General features: G+C 40.7%; 1 protein-coding gene across 1 annotated transcript in view; it reads right to left on the bottom strand.

Annotated features, from left to right (window-relative positions):
• Positions 1-836: 836 nt before the first annotated feature.
• Positions 837-24,414, bottom strand: part of LOC124113988 (contactin-like) — a 37,447-nt gene continuing 13,869 nt past the window's right edge. Inside the window, exons 11-25 of the mRNA XM_046474503.2 lie at positions 22,856-23,046; positions 21,784-22,056; positions 20,321-20,602; positions 15,749-15,912; positions 14,619-14,745; positions 12,204-12,368; positions 11,355-11,504; positions 10,387-10,481; positions 9,997-10,086; positions 8,088-8,235; positions 6,368-6,489; positions 4,618-4,810; positions 3,698-3,813; positions 2,276-2,453; positions 837-971 (exon numbers count right to left, since the gene is read on the bottom strand). Coding sequence (XP_046330459.2) covers positions 847-971; positions 2,276-2,453; positions 3,698-3,813; positions 4,618-4,810; positions 6,368-6,489; positions 8,088-8,235; positions 9,997-10,086; positions 10,387-10,481; positions 11,355-11,504; positions 12,204-12,368; positions 14,619-14,745; positions 15,749-15,912; positions 20,321-20,602; positions 21,784-22,056; positions 22,856-23,046 — 2,419 coding nt within the window. The 3' untranslated portion in view covers positions 837-846. The remainder of the gene's footprint in view (positions 972-2,275; positions 2,454-3,697; positions 3,814-4,617; positions 4,811-6,367; positions 6,490-8,087; positions 8,236-9,996; positions 10,087-10,386; positions 10,482-11,354; positions 11,505-12,203; positions 12,369-14,618; positions 14,746-15,748; positions 15,913-20,320; positions 20,603-21,783; positions 22,057-22,855; positions 23,047-24,414) is intronic.

Raw genomic sequence — 24,414 nt, 5'->3', positions numbered from 1 at the left:
AATTATATAATTGAAAAAAATAAAACCACGTGGAAGAATTCTTTGAGTACTGGCGCTTAGTCAGCACTCAAAGAATACTTACACTTGGTTTTATTTTTTGGATATAATATTGCTAACAAAAGATATTTCAAAATTAAACGTATGACAAATAAAATAATTGAGAGGTATAGTTTCAATTACATAGAAAAGAAACTCGGTATACTTAACTTGCCCCCCAGTTGTTGTACAACATGGTGTTATTACCAGCCTTGACCTTTGCACGTTACACCGTTAATTTCAGACATTATTCATGAAACAGTCACCTCAAACTTAACGTAAAACTGGTTAACCTGCGAACTCGATATGTCGTTAAGGACATGCAACTCTTAGTGGTCCCAGTGGAAGTCTAACCGTACAGTGGTCTAAGCTCCGCTTGTCTCGAACAACATTTAACTCGATATATTTCTTATGGTCCCCAGTAATTCGAGTTAAAGAGGCATTACTGTATGTTATTTGACAACTTGTATTGTGATTTTTGCAACTTCCTTGCCTGGCTCTATATTTCAATGATAGGTTTCAATGAAGCAAGATGAATATCTTCATTTGGGTACATTCATACATGAGGTCGGCAGTATTGCATTAGTCTTACAAAAGCGGAACGTTGTACATTCTCCGGTTAGCTGTGTAAGTAAGTAGGACATTAATTTGTAAATGCAACCAGACAAGCATCCCTCCCAGCATGTATCAGCGCTGGAGATGTAAACAGGCACATAAATGTCAATTTCAATACCTGCGTGCCTTTGTCTTAGAGTGCAGACACAAGTAAACAGAATCTTTATAGATGAGAGACCTCTAACTTCCGTGTCTTCAGAGTATATGCAGTGCGAGCAATAACGACAAGAGCAGACCTATTACAGATGCTCGGAACTTCTTTGCTCCAGCTCTGATGGTCATTGATGACGCCATTGTGGAGTCGATCCGGACAGATCCTCCTGGAACATATAGTTTATCCATATAGGCCAAAGACCAAACAACAAAATACAGTAAACTACGTTTATAACGAACACGCTTATAACGAACTGACGGATAAAACGAACATATATTTGGTTCTGGGCATTTGATGTATATATGCTGTATACATGCTTATAACAAACTACGGTTATATGGAACTAAAATCAGTGGTCCCTTTGAGTTCGTTATAACCGTAGTTTACTGTAATTACAAAAATACATCAAGCACAGGTTTGACCTATTGACAGATTAGAATCATCACGCATCCCATCCCGAACCCTCGCAAATACATAATTCTCGATCCGCGGTGATTTAAATTATGACACCATTGTTACCATGACAACTACATTGGCAGCTTCATGTCACATGGTAGTCTGTCTACAGACCCTGAAACAAATATATCCAATACAGCCCATGCCAGTTTTAAAATATTTGGCAGGTCTAGATTACTGCAGTCTGCGCTCCTTTATATTATATTTTTATAACTATAATTTAACAATGTTTTTTTCTGTCAAAGATCTTCATTTCCTGGACAAGATGCCATTCTAGTACCAGTAAGTGAGTGAATATGGTTTTACGCCGCTTTTAGCAATATTCCATAAATATCACGGCGGTGGACACCACAAATGGGCTTCACACATTGTACCCATGTCGGGAATCGAACCCGGGTTTTTTGGCGTGACGAGCGAACGCTTTAACCACTAGGCTACCCGACCGCCCCTGTTCTAGTACCATGGTTACCTCTGACACTCAGATTATCACACAGAGTTACACACCGGGCGATGGGCACACAAAAGTCGAGTGAGTGAGTTTAGCAATATTCCAGCAGTATCACTGCGGGGGACACACAAAATGGGCTTCACACATTCTACCCGTCTGAAGAATTGAACCCGGGTCTTCGATGTGATAAGCGAACGCTTTTACCCCAGGGCTACCAAGCGCATCTATTGGAGTCGATTTACTATAAGTATGTGCATATGATTTTATTAGCACGACAAATTGCCTGGTCCAGATAAACCAGTGGTTGATAGCATGAGCATCGACACACAACGCGGGTTTCCTACCGGTTTCATTTTTCTAAACTGCTCCTACTAAAAGCTTATCTTACTGACTACGAGAGTGTGGTGGTTTTACTGCGATGACATCGTATAAGCTCCCATTACACAACGTTCCATACCAGCAATAGGCTCCGTGCGTACCAACCATTCGGGATTCAAACCCGGGTCTTCGTGACGAGCCAACAGTGCCCAATTCTAAGCATGCCCAGATGTCAAGCCGACACTTACCCAGAGTGAAATACTTGGTTGGTGTTTTCTTGCCATCGCCTCCAGGACTGACCCCGGCTATTCTGAGCGCGTATAACACCCCTTTGTCCAGTCCCTCAAGGATACACGTGTCCACCACTTCATCGGTCTCGAAGATGTCAGCTGACCGGTAGTCCTCGCTGGCCGGCCAGTAGTACAGCTGTGTAGAGAAGCAGTGATATCAGGGACTCTTCAGCCGGAATATGGTTTATTACAGGTGGTAGTAGACTTAAGAAACAAGAAACGGACACCAGCGAATGTCACCATCAGTTAACCTGAATCACACATTAATCAGTGAGTGGTTGGTTGGTTGGTTGGTTGTTTAACGCCGCACTCAGCAAAATTCCAGCTATATGACGGCGGTCTGTAAATAATCGAGTCTGGACCAGACAATCCAGTGATTGATATCATGAGCATCGATCAACGCAATTGGGATCGCTGACCGTGCATCAACCAAGTCAGCGAGCCTGACCGCCCGATCCCGTTAGTCGCCTTTTACGACAAGCATAGTCGCCTTTTACGGTAAGCATGGGTTGCTGAAGACCTATTCTTCCCCGGATCTTCACCGGTCTAATCAGTGAGTGAATTTGGTTTTAAGCTGAATTCAGTTGTCAGTTCGATGTTAGAGAATGCCTGAAGTGATGACCACTTTGGCGAATTCCACGAACCCAGATATTGTGCTGACAAACCAAGAAACATAATTAGAATTCGAACTGACCATGATAGGTTTCTGAAACGCCTAACGGAGGCAACTCTGCACAACAAATTACAGTGATTTGCACGAATGCATCACCCGTGATAATTTAAATTGAACTTAATTTTTTTCCTTAGTTCCATTTGCAATGCATATTTCCCCTAACAAGTACAAAATCTAGCTGGACATTACATTGTAGTACACAAGTAGAATTGTGTGTTTGTTTGTGTTTGTTTGTGTTTGTTTGTTTGTTTGTTGTTTAACGCCTCACTCAGCAATATTCCAGCTATATGACGGCGGTCTGTAAATAATCGTGTCTGACATCATGAGCATCGATCCACGCAATTGGGATACGATGAAATGCATCAACCAAGTCAGCGAGGTTGACCACCTGATCCCGTTAGTTGCCTCTTACGACACGCATAGTCGCCTTTTCGACAAGCATGGGTTGCTGAAGACCTATTCTACCCCGGATCTTCACGGGTCATACAAGCAGAAGGGTTACCACAATGACCACGCCTTGCCATATTAGTCGACTTAACATTTTGAGTTTTTATGTAGATGCCCCTTTTTGCCATGCTGGGTTTAGATTGTGAACGTACGTGGACTCGTGTTGTAAACAGTGGAAAAGAACTAGGATTAGAAGCTGTATCGAAAGGGTTCTGATGGGGCACTATGGTATTCACGAGGGAGAGTGTGGTGTCCGTTACCTTGAATCCCGTGACGCTGTCCTCGGCGATGGTGGTGCTGATACCTCGCCACCATACCCGCACACTGTTACCACCGTGGGAGTAGATCCTCACCTCCTCAGGGTAGAGAAGTGGTGCTGGGGAATAGAAGGAAGGGGTAGCAAGGTTGTACTTTGTATACGTCCTAGCGTAATTATATAAGTTGATAAAAGCACAATCATAAGCTTAGAAGAAAAAGAAACTATATCAGTGCCGTAGCCATTTTTTATATAGAAAACAGTTTTATTTGAATCAAGTTGGGGACAAGTGATACTTGTACAAATATCTGCCCCCCTGTCCAAAAAAAGTTAACTACGGCCTTGTATATCTCTCAGTTGATTGAATCATATGTTTGATTTTCAATTGAAAATATTATCAGGTAAACAATTATATTATATCTAAAATAATAACTTACTGGCGCTTAGTCAGCACATGGAATACTTCCGTGTGGTTTTAATTATTAATATATAAATTGATTTAAATCTTTTAAAAATTAAAAATCATTTTGCAAAATACACATGGGTATCTTAGACATCTTATATGTGAAATTAAATCAATTTTTCTGCTTTCGGGACAAATTTACAGCATTTCAAACATACTAGGGTCATGTGGTTGTAAATTCAATTTTTATTCCAGTCACCATTGAACCAATATATTTTTACACAAAATTACCCAGCCACAGATCTAGATGACAAACTGTTGCAGGAATGAGTGATGGTTGAATGGACATAATCAAATAACAATAATTCTTTCAATTTTCAATTTCGTAAAAAAAAACTAGGTATACTTTATTTTGCCCTTGTTATCTTTGAATAATACTTGAAGTTTCGGAAGTTAGGAACAGGAGAATAGTTAGGAATCCTTTCACTGAGACAGGAGGCCCGGTAGGTGACCTGACCTACCGTGATGCAACGTCTCCTGTGTGTACGCCTCCATCCGTGGTCCGAGTCCGGCCGAGTTATATACCTGGACGTCCATCCATGTCCAGCCGTTCTGCTCCAGACCGATGACCATCCCCTCGCTCACCTGACCGGGGAACCGGATGAACTGCATCCAGTCAGTCGGATCACTCTCATCGTTGGGCCAGTAGTTGATCTGGAGGTAAAGAGAGGGAGAGAGAGGGGCATAAACGGGTCCAGTATTTGATCTGGTTTTTTTTGTCTTTTTTTGTTGTTTCTTTTTTTATTTTCGGAGGGGGGGGGGGGGGGGGGGGGGGTTGCGTGTGGAAAGGGAACCTATCGTAGGTCACTAGTTGATATGGGGGTAAAGAGAGGGAGAGAGAGGCATAAACGGGGCCATTATAGACGGGGGCAGTAGTTGATCTGGTGGTGTGTAGGGTGACGTATAGACGGGGGCAGTCGTTTATCTGGTGGTGTGTAGGGTGACGTATAGACAGGGGCAGTAGTTGATCTGGTGGCGTGTAGGGTGACGTATAGACGGGGGCAGTAGTTGATCTGGTGGTGTGTAGGGTGACGTATAGACGGGGGCAGTAGTTGATCTGGTGGTGTGTAGGGTGACGTATAGACGGGGGCAGTAGTTGATCTGGTGGTGTGTAGGAGCCATAGACGGAGATAGGAGATTACAGTACATTGTCCAGTGAACAGAATATCCGTGGCCTATATCTTTTTGGACACTGTTTCCATACCAACGCGGACGTAAAAGATTCCAGCTGGGGTAATGCGTGGATTTTATGAATGCTTCATCTTTTTTTATCAAACAGCGGGCATGTTTCTCATTTGTTATAAAAAAATTCATCATTTGAAAATGTATTGTCATAGTTTGCTAATCACATTTCATATAGACGAAAAATATCTCTTTCGAAGCATCGAAATAACTGATATGATACAGTTATTTCTTTTCGTAAGCGCAATACTATTTGTGAAAATTCATATGATTATTTCGCCTATTGTTCAGTGTTGATTATGCATTGACACATTGTGTAACGATGTTTGAAACATAAATTCAAAATGAATGCGCACCACACAAATGTACGTAGTGTTAGGGCTCTTCGCCGCTCTCAGCAATATTCAATCTGTATGACGGTGGTCTGCAAATAATCGAGCCTGGACCAGAGAATCCTGTGAGTGGCATTATGAATATCGATCCACGCAAATGGAACACGATGACATGCAAATCAACCAACTTACCGAGCCTGACAATTTCCCTTTTCCGGACACGGGTTGTATGAGCGAAAGTATGATTGTGTTCTGTCAATTTGTTCGTGTATATCGGGGCAATGGGTTTTCATCAGTACAAAACTCAAGGCTGTATTGACCACATAAAGGTAATGATTAATAAACACAACTGACACAGAACTACTTCTCGTCCACTATAACTACAGCATGTGCCAAATGGTATATAACTGTGAGGTTCCATAGCGACCATACTCTTTGCAATCACACTGGAAAAATACTTTTAAGGACGCATTCTAATTCGATTTTGTCGTCTAGTTATGGTACTGTTTTCTAATTAAAAAAACAAGGCATAACCTCTCTTTGACAGCAAGTACATCAGCAGAAGGCCAACAAAAAATGGGTTTCACACATTATACCCGTGTGGGGAATCGAACCCGGGTGTTCGGTGTGATAAGCGAAAGCTTAAACTTCTAGGCTACCCCACCGCCTCTGGTTGCCTCAAGAACGTTTCTGTTACCTGATAACCTTTGACCCGTCCTTTCATGTACTCTCTTGTGTCCGGAACAGGGTCCCACCACACCTCCAGGCAGGTCCCGTTATAGCCGTCAGCCCCGATGTTGGACGGCACTCCCACCGGCACTGAACGAAGACATGTGTGTCAACATACGGAAGAATTACATATACAATTGAGAAACACGTAAGATTACTGTAGCAGTTACATCATGCGTTATCATGGGAATGTCCTCTTTTGATACTTGTAAGATCGACCGTAGAGCCCGAACCATTTGATACTTGTAGGACATACCGTACATGTCATCCATTTAATACTTGTGGGTCCTACCGTAGAACCCGAACATTTGATACACGTAGGGCATACCGTACATGCCATCCATTTGATACTTGTAGGGCATACCGTAGAGCCCGAACCATTTGATACACGTAGGGCATACCGTACATGCTATCCATTTGATACTTGTAGGGCATACCGTAGAGCCCGAACCATTTGATACAAGAAGGGCATACCGTACATGCCATCCATTTGATACTTGTGGGTCCGACCGGAGAGCCCGAACCATTTGATACAAGAAGGGCATACCGTACATGCCATCCATTTGATACTTGTGGGTCCGACCGGAGAGCCCGAACCATTTGATACTTGTAGGGCATACCGTACATGCCACCTATTTGATACTTGTGGGTCCTACCGTAGAACCCGAACATTTGATACTTGTGGGTCCTACCGTAGAGCCCCACCATTTGATACTTGTAGGGCATACCGTACATGCCACCCATTTGATACTTGTAGGGCATACCGTAGAGCCCGAATCATTTGATACACGTAGGGCATACCGTACATGCCATCCATTTGATACTTGTGGGTCCGACCGGAGAGCCCGAACCATTTGATACTTGTAGGGCATACCGTACATGCCACCTATTTGATACTTGTGGGTCCTACCGTAGAACCCGAACATTTGATACTTGTGGGTCCTACCGTAGAGCCCCACCATTTGATACTTGTAGGGCATACCGTACATGCCATCCATTTGATACTTGTGGGTCCGACCGGTGAGCCCGAACCATTTGATACTTGTAGGGCATACCGTACATGCCAACCATTTGATACTTGTGGGTCCTACCGTAGAACCCGAACCATTTGATACTTGTGGGTCCGACCGGTGAGCCCGAACCATTTGATACTTGTGGGTCCGACCGGTGAGCCCGAACCATTTGATACTTGTAGGGCATACCGTACATGCCAACCATTTGATACTTGTGGGTCCTACCGTAGAACCCGAACCATTTGATACTTGTGGGTCCGACCGGTGAGCCCGAACCATTTGACATTCTAGGGGGAAGAGTGGAACTGGGAATTCATCAAGCATAATAATCTATACTCGAAAATGCTTAAAAAATATTTTCTCAGATTTTACAACAAAAGATCGTTCTGGCCATTGTTCATGTTCTGAAACAATAATACGTTCCCGAAAGCTGTCTAGCTCCCCCTTTTAGAGAGACATTTGCCAGACAATGTTTTGGGACGAACGACACTGAAAACTTATTTTGTCTAAAACCCTCCCAGGCCTCACTCACACCCCCTCCCCTTCTACCCTCCTCCTTCCCGAATATGAAAGGGTATATCCTTTGAGATGTTATGCATTCACAATACCAAACATTACACCTCACAGCCACACACAGTGATATAATCAAGATACAGTTCACTAAGCATGACTCACGGGCCTCCGCCGAGTACACGATTTCAATGGTAGAGTTGGGACCGAGACCCTTCACGTTGAAGGCCTGAACCTTGACCTCATACTCCAGGTAATAATAATCATTTCCCACGAGAGCCACGTACTTTTCCTGGTTCCCCACGACCTTGCCCTTGGGAAATAGAACAGAAGGATAGTGAGTGAATGTTGTTTTACTCACCAATCATCAATAATGCACCCATTTCATGTGGTGAGTTAATAAATGAACCAGGCCAAAAGCACAAATCCGTCCCATCAGAGCATGACAAACAGAAACGAAACCATATATATATCCCCAATATAATGGATCGTGTGACAAAGATAAATATAGAATACTAAACGAGCTCCCGTGTAATACCAATTTTATGAAACGAGTGAATAGTTGTGGTATCTGACGAGCGAAAGCGAGTCAGATACCACAACTATTCACGAGTTTCATAAAATTGGTTTTACACGGGAGCGAGTTTAGTATTTTATTTATTACTTGCAATTTATAACGGGTTTTTTAATTATACTGTTGAGTATGAATAGGCTGACACCTACATGATCCACGACATAGTCCAATTGAGTTTAACAGAATAATACTTTAAACACGTCAAAAGTTGAAACGTATGAATTTCATACCATACAACGGGTCTACCTTTAGAATTCACCAAGTTATCGTAGGGCTAAGACTTTCGCATCTCACATACTTTAACTTAGACCAACGACTGTCGTTGGGCTACAATACGATCGCCTTGTGGAACGTGCCTTGCACCTCAAAGTTTTCAATAACGTCACAATACCCGATGACGTAATTTGTGGAATTTTGATGCAAGATCCATCGGCGAAACAATGCCATGTGACGTCAGCCTAGCAACAAGGTTGCTGGGGTCATCGAGTGTGCATAAGCTCCTCTCAGTGACCTATCAACTCCACACGCAATGTCGTTGAATAAGCCAAGGGATGTTGAGAGCTTTCAATATTTGTTCGTGAAACGTGTTCAGAGAGTACATAAGCACGCGTTTTGGTATTACACAATGTGTAATAAAGCTGTATGTTTATTAAACGGGTGATCTCTTCACGGGCAAGTAATAATGTTCTTTATAGTACCAGGACCCATAGGGAAATTGAGATTAAATAATTGTGTTATTTGTTCTCAACCAGCACTGAACGCAACATAGTCATTATGAACTACAGAAGAAACATCTTCCCGGAGCTAGGGAGTTAACGGACTGTAAAAGTCCAGTTTCCACCCTTGCCGAAATAGGCTTGAATTCCGGAGTTACATTTTGGCTGGACTAACGAGCTTATGCACAGTCCAATAAAATTCGCGCAACGAACTATACATCCGGTTCGTAAACAACATGGATTTCAATGTGCAGATTTCCGTCGCCTGCAGTATTTGTAAAGCATGTGTACATCCAAATGGGCGTTGATAGATAGTTTTCCAAAACTTTTCATGTATTTAATGAAGTTGCTCAAATGATTTGATGCACTTCGCTGGGTAAGACCAATTTTACGACAATAGAGATCTTGATTATCGATCAAATCGTCTTGACTGAGCGCCGCCATTTTGTTTGAAATAAATATCAGTGATGTGAGGGGTGGTATCTGATTGGTCAATAGGAGGACCATTGAAGGGACGTAACTCGTAATAGTCACTGGTGGTGTTACGATCGAGCCACGACATTCCAGCGTAGTTCGGCAAGGGTGGAAACTGGACTTTTACAGTCAGTTAACACCCTTGGCTCGGGAAGACACATAAGAACTGATGAACTGTTTTTTTAAAAACTATCGATAAAATAATCTTTAGCTACATGATCCACGATTAACAATTACTGATGCATGACTACGGCCGACAGAATAACACGTGTCACTAGCGTCGGTGGCGATATCACTCGGGTCTACTCACGTATTGCCACAGTCCATCCTTGCCGTCTTTGAGTCTGTAGTAGATGTTGTAGCCGATACCGGAACCGCCGTGGTCGTCGGGGGGCATAGGCTGTGTAGCACATAATACATAAATAGGTCCAGTAAACGTTCTCAGAAGGTTTACTATTACTAATGATGATGATAGTGATGATGATGATGATAATAATAAATGGATATTTGTAATGCTCTATAGTCCATCAGTTGAAGTATGCTCAAAGCACTAACAACATTATTAATGGATCAGTGTGCACTCGATTTTCTTTCTCAGCTCCCTGTGAAGTATACAAAGCGAACCTCCTTTCCATACTCTACTCCCCGGGGAAGATGGATTGCGTCAGTTTTTTTAAGGTGGCGAAAGTCGAATACTCACGTCCCACGCAATGGTCAGGTCCCCCACGCTTCCCCCTCCTCCCCTCACGTTATCCGGGGATTTGATGGGTGGGGCACTCGGCGTCTGTATGAACGCTACAAAAAGAATTGCATGATAAATGAAACAAATGAAATGAAAGTTAAAACAAACGTGCCCATGGTCATTATAACGGTACAATTACAGACAGTAAGGGCTCAGTCGTTTGTGGCGCCACACTTCGCTCTGTCCAGGATGTGCAAGGATCCGACAATCATTTTGTTCGAATCCCAAATTCGCCCTGATTACAATTCCTGGAAAGGCCACTATGCTTGTCGTAAGAGGCGGCTAACGGGATCGGGTGGTCAGGCTCGCTGACTTGGTTGATGCATGTCATCGATCCCAATTGCGTGGATCGATGCTCGTGATATCAGTCATTGGATTGTCTGGTCTAGACTCGATTATTTACAGACAGCCATCATATAGCTGGAATTTTGCTGAGAGCGGCGTAAAACAACCAACCAACCAACCAACAATCTCTGCTCGTGGGTTAATCTTATACGATCAGCCTCACCTCTGCCTGATACGCCGTCACGGACTCAAATACTGTTCACAGTGGCGTAAAACCTTATTCTTGCAATAGGTCCGAATGAGTATGGCATCCCATAAGGGGTTAGTCATATACGCAGGGGGCACGGGTGGCCCAGTCGTCTAAGGCGCCGCGATTCGATGTGCAGAGTTGCGTCCCATGGACACGCCAGAAACCTATGATTGTGGGTTCGAATCCCGGTTCGCCCCGATTATGTTTCTAGGTTTGTCAGCACCCGTGCTCGTGGGTTTCACCGAAGTGGTAAACGTCTGAGACCTGCATCACTTCGGGCTTTCCTCCCACATTTAACTGACACGCCGCGATATAACTGGAATACTGTTAAAAGCAGCGTTAAACCCAACTCACTCACTCACTCATATACGCAGATTTGCAGTGTAATTACGTGATGGCAGACTCGGATCTCCAATCCCATACTGGTTTATGGCTCTGATTCTGAATATGTAACCGGTTCCTGGTTTGAGCCCCACGACGTCCGCTTGCCGTATGTGTTGTAGTGACTCTTGGTCATTAAGAGTCATGATGTCTGGCAGATCTGTAACGTAACCAGAGAAGTACATTAGTTCCGAGCACAATCACCGTCAATACGTCACGGGATTGCATACGTAACCTTTCTCCATCACACGTATACTCCCTAGGAAGCTGAGAATGAAAATTGAGTACACGCTGATCCCTTGACCGGGGTAAGAAAGTACGGCATTGAGCGTGCTTAAGTGTGTGGCTTTGGCGAATAATACGTGTGCACATTAGTACATGCGGTCGAAAAATTGTGTAATGGTGTCTATTTCAAGTCAAGCAATGACATGAGGCTGTATGATGTAAAAGTTAATTTCCATGATAGCCGGTGTACATGATCAAAAAGATGCATAGCTAAAAGTCGACCACATCAAATTCAAGTTTTGCTATTTTTGTAAAATGTTTGGGGTTTAAACTAGAAAATAATTTGATCGACAAAAAGACTGAGATACATGTAATTTTAGTTTGCAATGAAAAAGAAAACTATAAACAGTAACCCTTATTAAACCGTACATGCATTGCAAAAACTTGCTGCTTGAAGCATTTCCCAACATACGATTCAAGAAACCAGCGCGCACCCTTCTTGGTTCTGGAAGTGTGTCTTCGCCGGGTTTAAATATGTGGCGTATCTACGACTGCGTATCTTGCGATGCCATTCATTGCAGAACGCTGAACAGATTTGTTGCTGGTATTGTCAGGGTAACTGTACACAACTTACTTCGGACTATTTCTCTCCATTTCGGGTCAAAGTTGGTGGCTGTTTCTATGACGTAGTACAGTATCTGACGTCCACGTGACGCACCCGGCGACCATCGTACTTGGGCCCCGTGACTTGTCACGCTCCCTCCCTCAACAAACACACCCGCAGGCTCTCCGGGGGGTCCTGTGCACCGACAAAAAGGTATTTTAACACATATACTGTTCTTGTCCACAGCTACGAGTTAGATCATTGTGGACTGACTCGGGGTACCGTGAACCAGAAACACATCAAATATATTTGTCTTGTTCTCAAAAGTCATAAATGATTCATTTGAGCATTCATTGAAACGGGGATTAAAAACCGCCTCTGGATTGAAAACAATGTCATTAAAATGAGATCATAGTTCTCGCTACCGCTAAACAAAACCTGAAGACATCCCATTACGGGTCACGTAAGAACGACTTTTCATCCGACCAGTCATATTGGGAAAGTGACAGTCGGAATGTGTTTTCTAAGAACGGAACCTCGGTGTATTTCACACGACAGATACGGACTGATTCCGTCAAATTGATGGTCTGTCTCTCGCTTCAGCTGAATAAACATTTGAAACGGAAGAGACTTCCTATAGCCCGCGGGACGTACCGCCACACAATCTCGGCCATCTGTTACACATTCCAGAATTTTCTTTTGTTCAATTTTCAAAATCTTAGAAGAGAACTTTCTCAAAATATTTGTCAAAGCCGTCTGGAATGAAAGTCGCCAGATTGAAACTGGTGCCGTAAAGTTCGAGAAAACTGCTTTTTTATTGGCTAATGTCCTCTTCGTTTGAGTGATTTCATTGGTCGGTCATTCGCGAAACGTCATTCTGACGTGACCGGTCATGATATGTCCTCATATCTTTGTTTAACGGTAGCGAGAACTATCTGATTTTTATGACATTGCTTTGATACAGTCGTTAAGACAACTAGGAAAATGACAATGCCGTAAGATCATTACACATATTAAAGCCGTTTACACAACGGTTGGAAGTGTACAAATGTTACCAATTCTAATCATTAGAACCATTTCTATGTTGGAATGAATACCCATCAGCTCCTAGTCCCCTCTACCCAAAGCTTAGATCGATCCTAAAGTTGAATGAGACATGGTTCCAGAACCAGATTCTTTTAACCATTGAGTATCTACTCATACAGTAAACTACGGTTATAACGAACACGCTTATAACGAACTTACGGATATAACGAACTTACTTTTTTGGTCCCGACTATTTGCTGTAGTTATGCTGTATATATGCTTATAACGAACTACGGTTAAAACGAACTAAAATTAGTAGTCCCTTTGAGTTCGTTATAACCGTACTTTACTGTAATTTATCATTCACATTGGGTATTGAAGGTTTTCTTAGGGTATTTAATATAGTTTTAAAACCTTTGGGCCAGTCTATTAGGTATTTTTACATCAATTAGTAGATAGCTTATTTCAATAAGTCTGCTAAAAGCGCTATTTCATGTGAATTCTAATTTGTATCTGATCGTGTGCCGCCCCAAGTGTGTACCATGTCGCATTAACTCACTACAGCGACACACATGTCTAATCAGCATAACGTCACCACGTAGACGTATTTCATGCATTGGATAATTACGCAAAGTATTTATACTTTTGGGATTTTAATATATTTAATTACGTATCTGTACGCAAGCAACTCAAAATTTGGTGATGGTCATTTTGTTTTATTACGCAAGTACGGAGCTTATTTGGAGGTCTGATGAGCGAGTGTCATCTAGTGAGTTAGTGGGTGATTTACAGGCAGCAATATTTCAGCGATGTCTCTGCAGTCTTCTTGTCTTTCAGTCTGTTCCAGGCTATCCAGTATGAGCAACGATAACATGCAATCAGCCAAGTCGCCGAGCCTGATCATCTGATTCTCTTTAGTCGGATCTCACGAAATGCATGGGTGAGGTGAGGTGAAATGGGGTTTAACGTCGCGTCCAAGATTATTGCACTTATATAGCGACGTGCATGTACGTGTGTGTGGCTGCTTGTACTAGTCCGGACTGATGCCGATTTATAGTGCTAGCTCACTGAGATACCATGCTGCAGTTTAACATGAATACCACACTCAGACAGAGTATACTGACTCCGAGCCGACCAGTTCTTGTTTAAGCCCCTTAATGCCGAGCGCCAGACAGGGTAACAACAAGTACCATCTTTTAACGTATTTTGGCATCACGCGGCCGGGGATCGAACCCCGGACCTTCCTCTCTCCGGGCGCACGCTCTACCACTAGACCACGGAGGCGGTCCGAAATGCAAGGGATACTGGAAACCTATTCTTCCAAGAATCCCCCTAGGGCTGAGACAATATCAGGACAGGGATCTACTTGGACATTAGGTTTGGTCCCTTGACGTCACTATGACGTTGGACATGACGTACCCATGACAGTGAGCACGGCCATTCTACTGTCTTCCTCAAGGGTTGTTTCAGCCGTACATCTGTACTCGCCGGCGTTTTTAAAGCCTACATTCAGGATGTAGATACCCGTCTTCAGGGGGTTAGTGTCCTTTAATGAAAAAGGTGTAAAGAAATAAAACATTTCATTTTTGCAAATAATACACAAGGACTGTCATTTCATTCGCTTGTTGGTTTAATCTAGAGGCTAAGTCCCGTGGGAGGCTTGCTGTTTCTGTTTGCTGTTTCATCCCAAATAATAGAGTAGGTAAAAACTAGAGGCAGTCTAATGTCAGGTATCTATGAAAATAGGTTCACTTTATACAATATATCTGCATGGTGGGATTGAGACACATATGTGACATGACTGTCAATGCAGTACTAAGCAAGATATTTCTAAAAAAACAGGTTGGGAATGGCGGCCAAAATGTCTATCATGGCCAACCGACGGATATTAGGTCTCGACTGGATTTACATCAAGGAATTATTAATAGGCACTAATACACTAAATATGCTCAGTGTTATCATTGAATGAAACATATTAAAGCAATCATTGACCAAAGTAGGTATGTACTATACTGTTTTCAGAATGGCCATTTATGAAATGTATTGGCTGACGTAACTCTTGGTCATATTTCATACATTTATGACTCATGTAACAGTTATTACAAATATACTGTCCCGACATGCAGATATATTAATAAAATGAACCTAATTTTACAATAGATACCAGACTGCCTCTAGTGTTTTACCTACCCTATAATAGCGAATCACATAGTACCTAGAATGTTCAGTGGGCTCTCCTGGACAAAACTGTTTAGTCAGACCTTTTATGAAGTAGGTGTTGAACAGAACACTTTGTAACCTGACTTTGCTCCTGCACCACTTCATTAACTGATTGTGATAAGATACCACGCTTTAACAGTGACGTTTCTGTCGTCATAAGAGATATAACTGTTATATAAAAGTGTGGTTCAGCGTCTTGGCCACTGTGGTATATCTCATGCCACCAATAAGGATTCAAGCAAACACAACATGCTCTTGAGTTGTTGATTGAGCTGTGTACCCGAGGTCAAAACTGTCCTGACAGGAAACCCAACATGGACACATCTCACCTGTATAAAGTGTGTCTGATCATGAAAGTCGATCATCCTGCCGTTGAATGTCCAAACATACACCATGTCCAGGTGAGGGTCAAACGACGCTTGGCAGTAGAAGAAGGCAGTCGTGTTGACCAGCACCTTCGTGTTAGTTGGGGCTGTACTGATTCTTGTTTCTCCTGAACACAAGGACATGTTCAATTACTTTCTGGGGAACATTTTATATTACTTCCAATAACTATCACGTTAACATTCTATATTCCATACAGTACCTGTCATGTTAACATTCTACATTCCATGCAATAACTATCATGTTACCATTCTATACTACATACAATAACTATCATGTTAACATTCTACATTCCATACAATAACTATCACGTTAACATTCTACATTCCATACAATAACTATCACGTTAACATTCTACATTCCACACAATAACTATCACGTTAACATCCTACATTCCATACAATAACTATCACGTTAACATTCTACATTCCATACAATAACTATCACGTTAACATTCTATATTCCATACAATAACTACCATGTTACCATTCTATACTACATACAATAACTATCATGTTAACATCCTACATTTCATACAATAACCATCACGTTAACATCCTACATTTCATAGAATAACTATCATGTTAACATTCTACATTCCATACACTAACTATCACGTTAACATCCTACATTTCATGCAATAACCTTCATGTTAACATCCTACATTCCACACAATAACTATCACGTTAACATTCTACATTCCATACAATAACTATCACGTTAACATTCTACATTCCATACAATAACTATCACGTTAACATTCTACATTCCACACAATAACTATCACGTTAACATCCTACATTCCATACAATAACTATCACGTTAACATTCTACATTCCATACAATAACTATCACGTTAACATTCTATATTCCATACAATAACTACCATGTTACCATTCTATACTACATACAATAACTATCATGTTAACATCCTACATTTCATACAATAACCATCACGTTAACATCCTACATTTCATAGAATAACTATCATGTTAACATTCTACATTCCATACACTAACTATCACGTTAACATCCTACATTTCAGGCAATAACCTTCATGTTAACATCCTACATTCCACACAATAACTGTCATGTTAACATTCTACATTCCATACAATAACTATCACGTTAACATTCTACATTCCACACAATAACTATCACGTTAACATTCTACATTCCATACAATAACTATCACGTTAACATTCTACATTCCACACAATAACTATCACGTTAACATCCTACATTCCACACAATAACTATCACGTTAACATCCTACATTCCATACAATAACTATCACGTTAACATTCTACATTCCATACAATAACTATCACGTTAACATTCTATATTCCATACAATAACTACCATGTTACCATTCTATACTACATACAATAACTATCATGTTAACATCCTACATTTCATACAATAACCATCACGTTAACATCCTACATTTCATAGAATAACTATCATGTTAACATTCTACATTCCATACACTAACTATCACGTTAACATCCTACATTTCATGCAATAACCTTCATGTTAACATCCTACATTCCACACAATAACTATCACGTTAACATTCTACATTCCATACAATAACTATCACGTTAACATTCTACATTCCATACAATAACTATCACGTTAACATTCTACATTCCACACAATAACTATCACGTTAACATCCTACATTCCATACAATAACTATCACGTTAACATTCTACATTCCATACAATAACTATCACGTTAACATTCTATATTCCATACAATAACTACCATGTTACCATTCTATACTACATACAATAACTATCATGTTAACATCCTACATTTCATACAATAACCATCACGTTAACATCCTACATTTCATAGAATAACTATCATGTTAACATTCTACATTCCATACACTAACTATCACGTTAACATCCTACATTTCATGCAATAACCTTCATGTTAACATCCTACATTCCACACAATAACTGTCATGTTAACATTCTACATTCCATACAATAACTATCACGTTAACATTCTACATTCCACACAATAACTATCACGTTAACATTCTACATTCCATACAATAACTATCACGTTAACATTCTACATTCCACACAATAACTATCACGTTAACATCCTACATTCCACACAATAACTATCACGTTAACATTCTACATTCCATACAATAACTATCACGTTAACATTCTACATTCCACACAATAACTATCACGTTAACATCCTACATTCCATACAATAACTATCACGTTAACATTCTACATTCCATACAATAACTATCACGTTAACATTCTATATTCCATACAATAACTACCATGTTACCATTCTATACTACATACAATAACTATCATGTTAACATCCTACATTTCATACAATAACCATCACGTTAACATCCTACATTTCATAGAATAACTATCATGTTAACATTCTACATTCCATACACTAACTATCACGTTAACATCCTACATTTCATGCAATAACCTTCATGTTAACATCCTACATTCCACACAATAACTGTCATGTTAACATTCTACATTCCATACAATAACTATCACGTTAACATTCTTCATTTCATACAATAACTGTCACATTAACTTTCTACATTCCATAGAATAACTATCACGTTAACATCCTACATTTCATGCAATAACCTTCATGTTTACATCCTACATTCCATACAATTACTGTCATGTTAACATTCTACATTCCATACAATAACTATCACGTTAATATCCTACATTCCATACAATAACCATCACGTTAACATCCTACATTTCATGCAATAACCTTCATGTTTACATCCTACATTCCATACAATTACTGTCATGTTAACATTCTACATTCCATACAATAACTATCACGTTAATATCCTACATTCCATACAATAACCATCACGTTAACATCCTACATTTCATACAATAACTGTCATGTTAACATCCTACATTTCATGCAATAACCTTCATGTTAATATCCTACATTCCACACAATAACTGTCATGTTAACATTCTACATTCCATACAATAACTATCACGTTAACTTTCTACATTCCATACAATAACTATCACGTTAACATCCTACATTTCATGCAATAACCTTCATGTTAACATCCTACATTCCATACAATTACTGTCATGTTAACATTCAACACTTCCATACAATAACAATCACGTTAACATCCTACATTCCACACAATAACTATCCCGTTAACATTCTACATTCCATACAACAACTATCACGTTAACATCCTTCATTTCATACAATAACTATCACGTTAACATTCAACATTTCATACATTAACTATTACATTAACATCCTACATTCCATAGAATAACCATCACGTTAACATTCTACATTCCACACAATAACTGTCACGTTAACATTCAACATTTCATACAATAACTATCACGTTAACATTCTACATTCCACACAATAACTATCACGTTAACATCCTACATTCCACACATTAAATATCACGTTAACATTCAACATTTCATACAATAACTAGCACGTTAACATTCAACATTTCATACAATAACTATCACGTTAACATTCTACATTCCACACAATAACTGTCACGTTAACATCCTACATTCCACACAATAAATATCACGTTAACATTCAACATTTCATACAATAACTATCACGTTAACATTCAACATTTCATACAATGATTATCACATTAACATTATACATTCCACACAATAACTATCACGTTAACATTCTACATTCCATACAATAACTATCACGTTAACATTCTTCATTTCATACAATAACTGTCACGTTAACTTTCTACATTCCATAGAATAACTATCACGTTAACATCCTACATTTCATGCAATAACCTTCATGTTTACATCCTACATTCCATACAATTACTGTCATGTTAACATTCTACATTCCATACAATAACTATCACGTTAATATCCTATTTCCCATTTTCCCAATATTCCATTTTCCCATTGTTATAATCTATATACAATTTTGTAATATTCTATGCCACTTATAGCTTAAATATGTCAAGCCAATGTTTAAAATGGTGTTCAACTAACACCCAATATATCAGCATTACCATTCTGCATATTTAATGCAAAATAATATGTTGTTCTGATAAATGTTCATCTATTATTTTCTGCTTTTTCTGTACTCTTCTTAATTGAGGAATAAAAGGTTATATATGTGCCACCCATAGCTGAACTAGATTTTCCCCATTGTCATAATCTATATACAATATAGCAGTGTTATGTGCCACTTATAGCTGAACTAGATTTTCCCCATTGTCATGATCTATATACAACATAGTAGTGTTATGTGCCACTTATAGCTGAACTAGATTTTCCCCATTGTCATAATCTATATACAATATAGTAGTGTTATGTGCCACTTACAGCTGAACTAGATTTTTCCCATTGTCATAATCTATATACAATAAAGTAGTGTTATGTGCCACTTATAGCTGAACTAGATTTTTCCCATTGTCATTATCTATATACAACATAGTAGTGTTATGTGCCACTTACTGCTGACAGTCAGTTTTGTTGCACTGGATGCTTCCCCTATTTCATTGGTTGCTGTACATCTGTATGTTCCTTCATCTGATAGTTGGAGGTCTGTGACCACAATGTTGCCATTACGAAGTAGACGGTAGTGACCTGAATTTTCAGGAAGTTCGGCGCCGTTTTTAAACCACGAGATCTTTGGCTGAGGAGCGCCCTCTGGCTCACACATTATGGTCACGTTACCGCGAACCGCCCCCTTGGTGTACCGAGGCAACGGGTGCTTATGGAACGTTGGTGCAATGGCTGCAAAGTGTAAACAGCGTGATGTATTTAAACCCTTTAGCAAAGTTGAAGCAAGATTTAAAATGAGTGATACAAATAATAGTATTACAACAAATGAAATAATCTTTAGATCTCTGACTAAAACGTTATTTACTCAGGATTGATAATGATTGTAAAATCCCATTTATTAGGATTGAACATTTTAAATTTCACAAGTGTAAATAATCGTCGATGAGAGGTGTACTAGATTTTCGTAAACTCATTTTGATCAACATAAATGCATTACTTGGTTGTTTTGTCGATGGCACAGTAAAAAGGGTCAGTAGTTGGTCAGTCGTGATCAATCAGTTCTGCTCCACAACTACCATGAACAGAGCGATACACGGGTGGATGGAGTAGGGACTTCACTCTAAATACGCCCTACGAATAACGCCATGTATGTTTTGGAATTTTCAGTCCACTAAATGACATCTTTCAACATTTGTACCCATGTGAGGCAGTGGAATATAGCAAGCATGTCTTAGGTGTCGACTAGGAGGAGCGAATGACGACAATTTCGGACCTAGCTGATTGAACGCCATAATGCTGAGCAGATGGAGCCAGAAGGCAACCTTCAACTTTAAACAGGAAGACTGGATTGCCAAGCTCTACTTCTGTTAAAACATGATATGTTGAGCTTCTTCTGAGCCCCTCCCTTTATAGGGTATGAGAAAAAACTCGTGTATATTCAATAAGTTGCAGAACGAAATAACACTATCATGCATTAACGACCTTGTGCATCACACTGTCGGTTCAAACATTACAAACAAGCTTAGACCTCCTCATAATATAATGATAATTAATTACATTACGTACAAAGATTTGTGAATTCTCGTTTATTCCATCCTCTAATAAACTGTGGAATGAATTACCATTTCAGCAAAGGAACTTCGAGACCTTTTCTCGATCAAAACTATTTGTGAAACTAAAACTTAAAGAAAAAACTCCAATAAGTCTACTTTGAGTGAGTGAGTGAGTGGGTATGGTTTAACGCCGCTTTTAGCACTATATTCCAGCAATATCACGGCGGGAACACCAGAAATGGGCTTCACACATTGTACCCATGTCGGGAATCGAACCCAGGTCTTCGGCGTGACGCGCGAACGCTTTAACCACTAGGCTACCAGACCGACCCTAAAGTCTACTTTGAACACTCAACTTACACAGTACTCTTAGTTGAGCGGCACTCATGGTTTCGCCGTGAGTGTTTTTAGCTGAACACTGGTACATGCCGTTGTGTTTCTCTGGGTGAAGCTTTAAGATGGTGAGGGTGGAACCAGTGATGAGGGTATCCCCTGGCACCTGCTGTAGTATCTCCCCGTTCTTATACCACATGTAGGTCGGGTTGGGACTAGCGCGAGCCACACAGCGCCAGGTCAGCTGGGAGTTGATATCCACGTGCTGGTTTTGGAGGGGAACGATGAAGTAGGGCTTCGCTGAAAACAATATCTAACGATTATACCAACATACAGTTGATGAATTCATTTTCTTGCATCAAAAGGTTAATGACAGGAAAATCAGTTACATGTAGGTATCCTAATCAAAAAGCATGGTCGTAATTTGCTGTGCCATTGAAGCCAGAAAGGTCCTTTGACAGTGGAACTCGCCCTGATTATGACCCTTGGTTTAACAGTTCCATGTCCGTACTCATGAAATGTATCAAAGAAGTACAGGACTACATCACTGCGGACTTTCCTCCCACAGTAATAAGGTTATCGTATTATAACTGACAAATGTACAAAGCAGTTCTTTTCCCAAAACATTCTTATATCCAGAAAACCTTGACGTGGGTGATCATGTTGGTATGCGATACATACCAACAGGGAAGAAGTGAAGTAGAATTCTATTTGTCAAGTATTTCTCTACTATTACGTATATTATTGTCGAAATAAACCCATTTCTAACGAGTGTGTATGAGATAACTTACGCACGGCTATTGGAAAAATATCACGGCCGTTTGTGATTTATCAATTTACTTTCAATAAACGTAGGAGTAAGTTGTAGAGTTGCCGATCACTCACCAATTGCCCGAGCGTATAAATGTTTAATATGTTTAAAGTACGACTATTTGGAAAAGCAAGGGTATATATTTTGTTCATAATGTTGTAATGTGTTTATCTTTAGTTTACCGGATCACCTATACAATCCCCGAATTCATAAATGTTGAATGTGTTTCATCCCTAACCCCAAGCCCAGCCACCACCCTACCCCAACTCTAGATCCGCGTATTCTTACCAGCTATATCAAGGTAGTAGGTCTTGCTGTCTCTGGCCGACGTTCCCCGACTGACGGTGCAGGTGTAGTTGCCACTGTCCTCGAGCTTAGCGTCCTCTATCACCAACACACGACTGTGGTCAAGCACCCTGGCTGACCGGGGTATAGGGCGATCTGACCTCTCCCACTGGTACAGAAACTGTGTGGTTGATCTGGAAAAGGCGAAGTAGAAACTTTGCAACATACATGTAGTCCAATGTTATACAGCTGAAGTACACATCAATCGACAAATTCTTTTGGTTGTTGTTTTTTCGAACGAATGAACAGTTCAAAGATCGAATTGATAACATTGCTGGTTAATACCGAATTAACCATGGCAGAAAGACAGTATAAACACGGACTCCATGGTGATAGCGTAAGTGGTTAGTAACATCGCATCATATCTCGAGCAGGTTGAATCGTCGCAGTTAGGGAATAAATTTGATCGGTTTAATTGGTTTTAGTGTAGCGGGACGTGGAGTCATCCCACAGATGACATCCTTACCTTGTCAGCTTGCTGACGGGGTTAACCTCTTTGGTCATGTGGACAAGGCGTCCGACCTCGGATCAGAAGGTCCGTGGTTCGAGTCCCATCACGGGACTCGGAAATTTTATGGCCGCTACATTAGGCCCTCAAGCCATAAATGTTCCTTATATCTCTTCAATAAGAGGTGAGGTAAGGTGAGGTGAGGTGAGGTGAAATGGGTTCTACGTCGCGCTCAGTCTTTTCTTATATAGCGACGTGCATGGACGTATGTGTGTGGGTGCTTGTACTTGTCAGGGTTTTATGCCGGTTTTATTGTGCCAACTGAGATACCATGCTGCAGTTGAACATGGATACCCCACTCAGACACAGTGTACCGACTCCGAGCCGACCAGTTCTTGTTCTAGCCCCTAAACCCGAGATCCAGGCAGGGTAGCAACTACATGTCCTACCATCCTTTTAACGTCTGGTATGACGCGGCCAGGGGGTCAAACATTGACCTTCACCTCTCCGGGCAGACAGTGTATCAACCTCATCTTGAAGGGTGTCTTCATTAAGATTTTGATTGTTTGTTGTTTTACGCCGCAATATTCCAGCTATATGGCGGTGGTGTGTAAATAATCGAGTCTGGACGAGATTATACAGTGATTGACATCAACGGCATCGATCCACGCAATTGGGATACCATGACATGCATCAACTAAGTCAGCGAGCCTGACCACCCGATCCCGTAGGTCGCCTTTACGACAAGCATAGTCGCCTTTTTTCGGCAAGCATGGGTTGCTGAAGATCTATTCTAACCCGGATCTTCACGGGTCTTTTCAAAAAGAGAAACAGGAAATAAGTGAATGCTGTTTAACGCCATAGTCAGCAATTTTTTAAAGCTCTGTCTTGCGAAAGCCTGTCCATGTTTAAGTCCGGATTAGGTAACCCAGTGACTGAAAAATCACAAGCAAGGACGACGTCGGGATATGATGACACGTACGTTATCAACCTAATAACACAGGCAGTCCACCCACCCCATATCCATTTTAGTTGGCTCTTGCCACAATCATTA

This window comes from Haliotis rufescens, unplaced genomic scaffold, assembly GCF_023055435.1.
Source record: "Haliotis rufescens isolate VD_foot unplaced genomic scaffold, xgHalRufe1.0.p SCAF_4, whole genome shotgun sequence".
Taxonomy (NCBI): Eukaryota; Metazoa; Mollusca; class Gastropoda; order Lepetellida; family Haliotidae; genus Haliotis; species Haliotis rufescens.
Note: the sequence above shows the minus strand (reverse complement) of the source record. Positions and strands in the feature narration are given on the sequence as shown.